The sequence below is a fragment of the Chrysochloris asiatica genome, unplaced genomic scaffold, assembly GCF_000296735.1.
Source record: "Chrysochloris asiatica unplaced genomic scaffold, ChrAsi1.0 scaffold00089, whole genome shotgun sequence".
Classification (NCBI taxonomy): Eukaryota; Metazoa; Chordata; class Mammalia; order Afrosoricida; family Chrysochloridae; genus Chrysochloris; species Chrysochloris asiatica.
In genome coordinates this window covers 630,189-640,679 of record NW_006408607.1, presented here as the reverse complement: position 1 = coordinate 640,679, position 10,491 = coordinate 630,189, and the positions used below count along the sequence as shown (strand labels likewise).

At 40.9% G+C, this 10,491-nt stretch overlaps 1 protein-coding gene across 2 annotated transcripts in view; it reads right to left on the bottom strand.

Moving 5' to 3' along the window:
- GBA3 (glucosidase, beta, acid 3) overlaps positions 1–10,491 on the bottom strand; it is a 243,151-nt gene that overhangs the window by 183,370 nt on the left and 49,290 nt on the right. Inside the window, exon 2 of one of the 2 annotated variants that reach the window (XM_006866292.1) lies at positions 6,539–6,766. In XM_006866292.1, coding sequence (XP_006866354.1) covers positions 6,539–6,766 — 228 coding nt within the window. The remainder of the gene's footprint in view (positions 1–6,538; positions 6,767–10,491) is intronic. The other variant, XM_006866291.1, reaches the window with a different exon arrangement.

The window sequence follows — 10,491 nt, the reverse complement described above, 5'->3', positions numbered from 1 at the left end:
GTTGGAGGAGAATACTAAAAGTGCCATGGGCTTCCAAAAGAACCAATAGATCCATGTTGGAAGAAGTGCAGCCAGAGTGCTCCTTACAGGCCAAGATGGCCAAATTTCATCTCTCATACTTTGGACATATTGTCAGGAGGGACCAGTCACTGGAGAAAGATAACATGTTTGGTAAGATGGAGGGTCAGAGAACAAGAGGAAGACCCCAACGAGATGGATTGGCTAGGTGGCATCATCCATGGACTCAAGTGTGTCAACAGTAGTGAGGTTGGCCCAGGATCGGACATTGTTTCATTCTGCTGTGCATAAGGTCGCTGTGATTCGGTGCTGACTCAATGGCACCTAACAACAACAACATGGCAAACATACATTAGGCCTATGTCAGGCTGCACTATTCTCCCAGTTTAGAAAAGCCTCTCAGTCACACTACTCACATCAATGCTTAGCAGATGCAATGTTTGGCACAATGAGCTCACGTAGCACATGCTCAATAAGAGACAATTCCTGCTACCCTTGGAGTCCTGGTGTGGCACTGTAGAGGAAACACTGGACTGCTAATAAAAGATCAGCAGTCCAAACCTACCAGTGGCTCCTCGGAAACCCTATAGAGGGTCGTTATCAATTGGAACTGACTCTACAGCACTTAATAACAATATTGTTATTCTTAGAGTGATTGTTTTAATGACTGTTATTAACTTAATTATTTTGACTAAATGGTTGCTAATTTCCTCACTACAAGGAACTGGAGTAACATACAAGGCTGAACAAAGCAGAATTGTTGTTGTTAGTTACAGTTAAGTCAGTGGTGACTCATGGTGGTCCCGTGTACAACAGAACAAATGTCCAGTCTTATGGTACCTTCATGATTGTTGGTATGCCCCAGTCCATGGCTGTAGCCAATGTGCATTTGCAGAGCCTTCCAACCTTGGGGGCTTATCTTCTAGCACTGTATTGGACAACATTCTGTTGTGATGCATAGTTTTTCATTTGCTAATATTTTAAAGTAGACCCTTACTTTTTGAAAGTTGATCCCTCGTGTGTCCTAGTTTGGAAGCTCTGCTGAAATCTGTCTACTAAGCATAACCCTACTGATATTTGAAATACTAATGGCATAGCTTCCAGCATTATAGCAACTTGCAAGCCACCCCAGTATCTCAAACTGGCAGTGGTAAAAGACAGAATTTTCAGCCTATTAAAGAGTAAATAATTTGAGGGTTTCTCTGATATCTATGTTATTTATATGTAGCCCAGCCCCCCAAAATACATGTTATTGTTGTTAAGTGCCATCCAGTTTGTCCCAACTTATAGCAACCCTGTATGGGATTTTTGAGGAGCAGCTGGTGGGTTTGAACTGCTGACCTGGTGGTTTGCAGTCCAGTAATGATCCTACAGCACCATACCAGAATACAAACCATTAGAGATATTTAATATACATGTGTTGACTTGAATTAAACTCAAGTTACTCCCAATCTAACAGGTTGTTGTTGTTGTTGTTGTCAGGTGCCATTAAGTCGGAACCAACTCATAGCGACCCCATGCACAGCAGAACGAAACAATATCCGATCCTGGGCCAACCTCACTACCGCTGCCACACTTGACGCCATCAATGATGCCACCTGGCCGAACTATCTCATTGAGGGTCTTCCTCTTTTTCTCTGACCCTCCATCTTACCCAGCATGATATCCTTCTCCAGCGACTGTTCTCTCCTGACAATATGTCCAAAGTAGGAGAGACGAAGCTTAGCCATCCTGGCCTCCAAGGAGCACTCTGGCTGTACTTCTTCCAAAACACATCTATTGTTGTTAGGTGCCATCAACTTGGTACCAACTCATAGCGACCTTATGCACAGCAGAACAAAACACTGCCCAATCCTGGGCCAACCTCAATATCATTGCCACGCTTGAGCCCATTGATGCTGCCACTTGGCCAATCCATCTCGCTGAGGGTCTTCCTCCTTTTCTCCAACCCTCCACCTTACCAAACATGATATTCTTCTACAGCATCTGGTCCTCCTTGACAATATGTCCAAAGTATAAGAAACAAAGTTTGGCCATTCTGGCCTCCAAGGAGCACTCTGGCTGCACTTCTTACAACACAGATCTGATGGTTCTTTTGGCAGTCCATGGCACTTTCAATATTCTCCTCCAACACCATAACTCAAATGAATCAAATCTAACAGGTACTATTATTAAAGTAATATTATGAGTAAAGCACCACGAAAGTTATGAAATGCTCTGGAAAGAGAGAACGATTCCTAATCTGGCTAAAAATAGAAAATGACTAAAAAAAAGAAGGTATTTAAATTAGGACTTGACATGAGGATTGGTCATCAGCATCTATGGTTGGGGTTTTTTAAAAGACCATTCCAGCTAAGATGGAAAACTTAAGCAAGTCCCCACAAAGTTAGAATATTTCGTACTGTATTGAATAGGTTGGGGTTAGATATTTGGGGACTTTCATGGGTAATATACGTGGGGGGATTTTAACCTGTTAAGCGTCAGAGACAAGTTAAGACTAAGTTAAGAACCTGAAATGATATATGAAAGAATGTGGACTCTCTTGAGGTTTGGGAACAACTGCATTTTATATATGTATTGCTTTATTTTTAGCAGGAGATAATCCAAACCAACAATGACTTAGGCCAAAGTTTAGAAAAATTGCCATGACAGCATTTTGCTGAAAGGATTGTAGGACAGAGAGAGGAAATAGGCACAACTGTCAAGTGTTTATCAAAAAGTCCTTGGTGAAAGTGATGAATATTTCAACTAGGGCAAGGGCAGAGAAGATGGTTCAAAGGAAGAAATGGAAGAGGCATAAGGAGAATCCACCATATTTGGCAATCAATAAATGTAGGAAGCAAAGAGAAGGGAGGGCTCAAAGATTATTCTCTGTAGTTAGACCTGAGGATATGGAAGTGCCAGAAAGAAGGGATGATACAAATGTTAGACTGTTGTTGTTTTAAGTACCGTAGAGTCAGTTCCGACTCAGAGCAACTCTGTATAGGGCTTCTGAGAAGCGGCTGGTGGGTTTGAAGAGCCGACCTTGCAGTTAATAGTTCAGTGCTTAGTCTATAGTAGTACACCAGGATGTTAGAGGAAAGAGGTAGGAAATTATGGATTCACTTTTTAATAGAACAACAATTTAGCCCAATTTAAAGTAAAAAATTAACACTAGCCATGAATGCCAAAAAGTCAATGTTCAGCCAACAAGGATTAGTCCCAAACGAATGCCTTTAGAATCAAGTACTTCACCTTGATTTATGCGGTCCTTTTTCCAGGATAGCTAATCTCAGGCCCCATGCTGTGTGTGAAGCTGCACACATAACATCCCACCTTATAAAGGATGGCATTGTAAGTGAGAGGTCCCCCTAGGAGTTGTTATCATGGGTTGTTCTCATTGTTGTCAGGTGCCATCAAGTCAGAACTGACTCATAGAGACCCTATGCACAGCAAAATGAAACAATGCCCGATCCTGGGCCAACCTCACTACCGCTGCCACACTTAAGTCCATCAATGATGCCATCTGGCCAATCCATCTTTTTAGGGGTCTTCCTCTTTTTCTCTGACCCTCCACCTTACCCAGCATGACATCCTTCTCCAGCGACTGTTTCCTCCGGACAATATGTCCAAAGTATGAGAGACGAAGCTTAGCCATCTTGACCTCCAAGGAGCACTCTGGCTGCACTTCTTCCAAAACAGATCTATTGGTTCTTTTGGCAGTCCGTGGCACTTTCAGTATTCTCCTCCAACACCACAACTCAAAGGCATCAATTCTTCTACGATCTTCCTTATTCACTGTTCAGCTTTCGCATCTATATGAGGCTATTGAAAACATCATGGCCTGGGTCAGGCGCACCTTAGTCCTCAAGCTGACATCTCTGTTCTTCAATACTTTAAAAAGCTCCTGTGCAGCAGATTTGCCCAATGCAATACATCATCTGATATCTTGATTGCTGCTTCCGTGAGTGTTGATAGTTGATCCAAGAAGAATGAAGTCCTTGACAACTGCAATCTTTTCTCCATTGATAAGAATGTTGTTTATTGGTCCAGTGGTGAGGATTTTTGTTTTCTTGACATTGAGATGTAATACATATCGAAGGATATGCTCATTGTTCCCATTAAGTAGGCAATAATATTTTGTTGTTGTTGTTAGGTGCCGACTTATAGGACCCCTCTGTGCAACAGAATGAAACATTGCCCAGTCTCGCGCTATCTTCATAATTGTTCTTACACTTGAACCCATTGCTACTGTCACTGCGCCAAAACCATCTCATTGGTGGTCTGTCTCTTTCTCAACTGACCCTCCACTTTACCAAGCATGATATCCTTCTCCAGGGACTGGTCCCACCTGATAACGTGTCCGAAGTAAAGTTTACTCAAACGCTCTTGCTTGAGGACTAGGCTGAGACAAGCAAACACCCTCACTTTTAGATGTGACCTTCCTGCACTTGGTTGACCTTAAGAGTAAGTGTTTCCTTAAAGATTTTGCCCTGAACACCTCTTATATCTCATTCGATTCCCAGCCCTATTAATAGTGTAAATTTCTTTCCAGGACAAAGGAGCAATAAAACTTCCCTATTAACCATTCAGCTGCTCCGCGGGAGAAAGATGAGGCTTTCTACTCCCGTAAGGATTTACACCCTCGGAAACCCTGTACAGGGTCGCTATGGGTCGGGACCGACTCGAAGGCACTTCACAACAACATTAACCATTATGTTGAGTCCCTGGATGGTGCAAATGGTTAAATGTTCCACTACTAACTGAAAGGTTGGTGGTTTGAACCCACCCAGAAGTGCCTAGGAAAAAAGGCCTGGGGATCTGCTTCTGAAAGGTCACATCCTTGAAAACTCTATGAAGCATAGTTCTACTCAGTAACACAAGGGCTCACTAAGGGTCAGAGTCTCTTTGACTGGTATGTTTGTTTCTTTGATGCTTATAGAAAAGGATCAGCAAGTATTTGTGGAAGGGACCAGCTGGTAAATATTTTGGGCTGTGTTGGTAATAGACCTCTGTCACAACTTCCCATTGCTCCCATTATAACAGGAAAGGAGCCTTAAATAACATGACTACATGGACATAACTGTGTTCCAATAAAACTTTATTTATAAAAACAAATAGCAAGCCAGATTTGGCCCTCAGGTCATAGTTTGCCAACCGACATTGTGTCAAAGTAGTTTGTCAGATCTCAGGCTTAAATTCCAGACCCATCATTTATCAAATGATGTGGATTTGGACATGCACCACTGAAAATTCTGATAATGCTACCTTCTTGGCAGCTGATGAGGATTAGAGAAAATGTATGTGAAATGTAGTCAATATCAGTCAGTCAGTGTGTTAGTGGGTTTTTTAGTTACCAGGAATGTAGTAGGAATACTGGTGGTGGTGGTTATGTGTCGTGGAGTTGGTTCCAACTCATAGTGACCCTGCACAGGGTTTCCAAGGCTGTAAATCTTTACGGGAGCAGGAAGCCTCATCTTTCTCCCGTGGAACAGCTGGTAGTTTCAAACTACTGACCTGGAGGTTAGGAGCCCGATTCAATCATTACACTACCAGAACTCCTTAAGAGTACTGGTGGTGGTGGTGTACCATGGAGTCGGAACCGACTCATAGCAACCCTGTACAGGGTTTCCAAGGCTGTAAATCTTTATGGGAGCAGAAAACCTCATCTTTCTCCTGCGGAACAGCTGGTAGTTTCGAACTGCTGCCCGATTCGTAACCCCTACACTATTATTGAATGCCTATTGTATTTCCAGCACTTTACAAAGATCATTTCATCTGCTCCTCCAACAACCTTCTGAAGTAGTATACCATTATATATTCCATTCTACTCATGGGAATTGAGGCACTAAAGATGCCTAAGGAATGCTTACCCAGATAGTAAGCAATATACTAAATCAACCGTCATCAAGTCAACTCCAATATGTGGCATCTCCGTGTAGATCAGAGTAGACTTCTGCTCCATACGGCTTTTAAATGGCTGCTTTTTTGGAAGTAGATAACCAGACCTTTCATCTGAGGTGCCTTATGGTAGATTTGAACCGTCAACCTTTTGATTAGAAGCTGAGTACTTAATACCAAGTAAGTGAACGTCAGGGGCCTTCATTCAAACCACTGTGCTAGTGAGCTCCACAAATTCAGCTCCCAACAGAAATATTCAGAATCCTCTTAAGTTCTATAGGGCTTTTCAAAAGTCATCAGAGCTTTACATAACTGAAAATAATTTAGTATAACAACTTTGTGAGATTTACTTTCAGATTAACACTCAAATACTATTTTATGTAAATAAAACACTTACTCTACCAGCATTCCACACATCTATCCCCCACCCAACCTCATGAAGATTGCAACAGACAAGGGACGCCAGAATATTATTGAGAAAGCTAATGCAAACCCATTTCAAAAAATGTGTCCCGTAATCACTCTAAAAACTTGCCATTTCCAAGCTACACTGCAGAATAGCACACTGGATTAATTATGCCAGACTGAAGCAATAACCTTGAATTAAAGCTGCAACCTTCTATTTTTAAGAAACACTTGCCTTTCTGGTTGATGAAACCTGTCGTCCCATCAGGTAACAGACGTGACCAGGAAAGAGAAAAGTGGTAATGAGTCAATCCAAGCTGTTTGATACATTTCAGATCTTCCTCCCACAGAGTGTAGCTGCCACAAGCTACATCACCAGTCTGGTTCTTGAAAACTCTCTCTCCTCCCTGATGGGTGAATGTGTCCCAGACACAAGGGCCTTTTCCATCTGCATCCCAGCCTCCTGAGAAAAAGAAGAAAATGAAACAGTTACACTCTTGACATCAAGAGGCATTTGTGGAATGTAAATATTTGTCGCCAAAAGAACATACCTCATTAACTCAATGTACCATACTTATAACTTTAAAATATGCCTTTAAATAACATGCATGACTAGCTTATGTGTTTAGCTCTCCTTGATCCCTGAAGCTGACTGGTGGCAAATGAAAAATTATTGCACAGTGCATCGCATAGCTGGCTTTCATGGTTCATTATCTGAAGATCTCCCCACTGGTAAACAGAGGCAGGTCCAAGCTTATGAATTTCTAATTTTAAATATCTCCTCCTTGTGAACATTCTGGGAATTATGGCTGATGACATGACTTGGCCTTGCTGTGTGTAACAATGTCTTCAGATTTTATCATTGTTGTTATTAGGTGTCTTCAAGTCATTTCCGACTCACAACAATGCTGTACGAAACAGAACAAAACACTGCCCGGTCCTGCTCCATCCTCACAATTGTTGTTATGTTTCAGTCCAATGTTGCTGCCACTGTGTCAATCCATCTTGCTGGGGGTCTTCCTCTTTTCCCTTGACCCTCCACTTGGCCAATAATGACGTCCTTATCCAAGGACATCCTGAAAACATGCCCAAACTAAAAAAGATGAAGTCTCATCATACTCACTTTTAAGCACATTGACTGTACTTCTTCTAAGACACAGTTGCTTGTCCTTCTGGAAATCCATGGTGCTTGCAGTATCCTTCTCCAACAACATAATTCAAAGTAATCTATTCTTCTATGGCCTTCCTTATTCATTGTTCAACTTTCACATGCATAAAGGGCTATTGGAAATACCCTGGCTTGGATCCAGCACACCTTCATCGTCAAACTTAAATCTTTGCTCTTGAATACTTTAAAGAAGTCTTTTGCATCAGATTTGCCTACTACAATATGTCATTTGATTTTCTGACTGCTCTTTCCCTGAGTGTTGATTATGGGCCCAAGAAGTCTTTGACAAACTGAACCTTTTTTTCATTTGTCATGATATTATTTAATGGTCCAGTGGTCAGGATTTTTTCTTTTCTTTGTATTGAGGTGCAATCCATTCTGAAGGCTGTGGTCATTGATCATCATCAGTAAGAATTTTAAGACTTTTCCCTTCCAGCAAGCAAAGTTGTGTCATCTGCATATCTGAAGTTGTTAATGAATATTTCTCTGTCCTGATACCACATTCTTTTGCATACAATCCAGCGTCTTAGATTATTTGTTAAACATTCAGACAATATAAGTATGGTGAATGATTACAAACCTGGTGCACATCTTTCCTGATTTAAAACCATTCAGGATCCCCATGTTCTGTTCAAATGACTGTGTTCTATGTACAGGTTCTTCAGAAGCACAATCAAGTATTCTGCTATACCTATTCTTTGCAATGTTATCCATAGTTTATCGTGATCTACACAGTCAAAAGTCTTGCATTGCTTTTAGTCAATATCTATATGACATCATCAATGATATTCCTGATGTAGCACCAAGAAATTTGGAAGACAGCTACATGGTCAACAGATGGATGAGATCTGTATTTGAGCACATTCAAAACAAAGCAAAAAAAAGAGACCTAATGAAATGCGGAAATCATCAACATGAAAATCACATACAAGAAAAGTTTTGTTGAAGGTAATTAAAAAGTAGTTGCAGAAGTGCATCCATGAGGAGTTGTCAGAAATTCAAGCTGGATTTAAGTTAGCAGAGGAGATATGACTATTAATGGAGCTTTGTATTACTGATGGAGAATTTTATTATAGAAGCAAATAGTTTTACACATTTTAATAGTTCTCAAAACAAGCCTATTGTTGTTGCTGTTGGGTGCCATTGAGTCAGTACTGACTCATAGTGACCTTATGCACAGCAGAACAAAACACTGCCCGATCCTGGGCCAAACTCACTACTGTTGCCTATATACAGGGTTTAAAAACAAAAGCTTGTAGTCAGTGTTGGGATGAGATATTTATAAACACTAAAACACAGTTCATTAAAGGACCATACTCCTCATGTGAGATAAACTTTGTAGGATCAGCCTTAGACTGCTAACTACAAGACCAATGGTTCAAATCCACCAGTCACTCTTTGAAAACCTGATACAGGGTCACAATGAATCAGAACTGACTCAACACCACTAAACATCATGTTCCTAGTTCTTATTATATAACAGATGCCATAAATGAGGAAACAGAGTTAATGCACTAGACTGCAAGATCAGTTTGAATTACAAGGTCAGCAGTTCAAGCTCACCAGCCACTCCTTGGAAACCCTATACAGGGTCACTATGAGTTGGAACTGACTTGACTGCACTTAACAACAACAGCAATGATCTTAGAGTGAGTCCTGGTATGGCACTGTGAGATGAAACACTTGACCACAAGTTCAATGGTTCAAACTCACTAGCTGCTCCTTAGAAACCCTGTACAGGGTCGCTATGAATTGGAACTGACTCAATGAAATTTAACCATCTCAGAAAGTTAGAGTTAAATGTGAATATGCATTCACACATCTATGTATATGCTTATAAATTTTACTGATAATAAAGGATGATTAGTTGTCAAAGACTTCATTCTTCTTGGATCAACTATCAACACTCACAACAGCAGAAGTCAAGAGATCAGACGACGTATTGCATTAAACAAATGTGCTGCACAAGACCTTTTTAAAGTGTTGAAGAGCAAAGATGTCAGCTTGAGGACTAAGGTGCACCTGACCCAAGCCATGGTATTTTCAATAATCTCATATACATGCGAAAGCTGGACAGTGAATAAGGAAGACCATAGAAGAATTGATGCTTTTGAGTTTTGGTGTTGGAGGAGAATATTGAAAATGCCATGGGGCTGCCAAAAGAGCCAATAGATCCATGTTGGAAGAAGTGCAGCCAGAGTGCTCCTTACAGGGCAAGATGACCAAACTTCGTTTCTCATACTTTGGACATATTGTCAGGAGGGACCAGTTGCTGGAGAAAGATATCATGTTTGGTAAGGTTGAGGGTCAGAGGAAAAGAGGAAGACCCCCAACGAGATGGATTGACCAAGTGGCAGCATCGATAGACTCAAGCGTGGCAACAGCAGTGAGGTTGATCCAGGATCGGGCAGTGTTTTGTTCTGCTGTGCATAAGGTCACTATGGGTTGGTACCAACTCGATGGCACCTAACAACAACAACAACAAGTACTTCTTTCACACAAACATACTAAAATAAATAACATTCTTTACTATAAATTCCAATTGTTTCTCACACAGTGCTTTCTTGTTTGTGTTTTGTTTTTTGCCTAATTCTTATTTGTAGCCAGCTATAGGAGCAACTGACAAATGTGTACACTTCAGACATAAAACTTGGTTAATATTTTTCTAGCATTAGCCAATAAGATGAAAGTGAAGCAGTGAAGATGTATCTGAATATCACTGCTTTTATCAATGATACCTGGTGCTTCTTTGATGAATCAAATAATAGTCTTCAAATACCAAAAGAATAATTCCTAACGTGCTGGACCGCAAGGTTGGTTTGAACCACAAAGTCGGTGGTTCAAGCCCACAAGTTGCTACTTGGAAACCCTATATAGGGTTGCTATGAGTCAGAACTGACTCAATGGCATTTTACAACAATAACAATGTGCTTTTCACAATGTAACACCTATAATCATGACATACTTTGAAGCTTAATCTGCATAATTACAAATTCTCTATCACTACCAGTGGTTCGGGG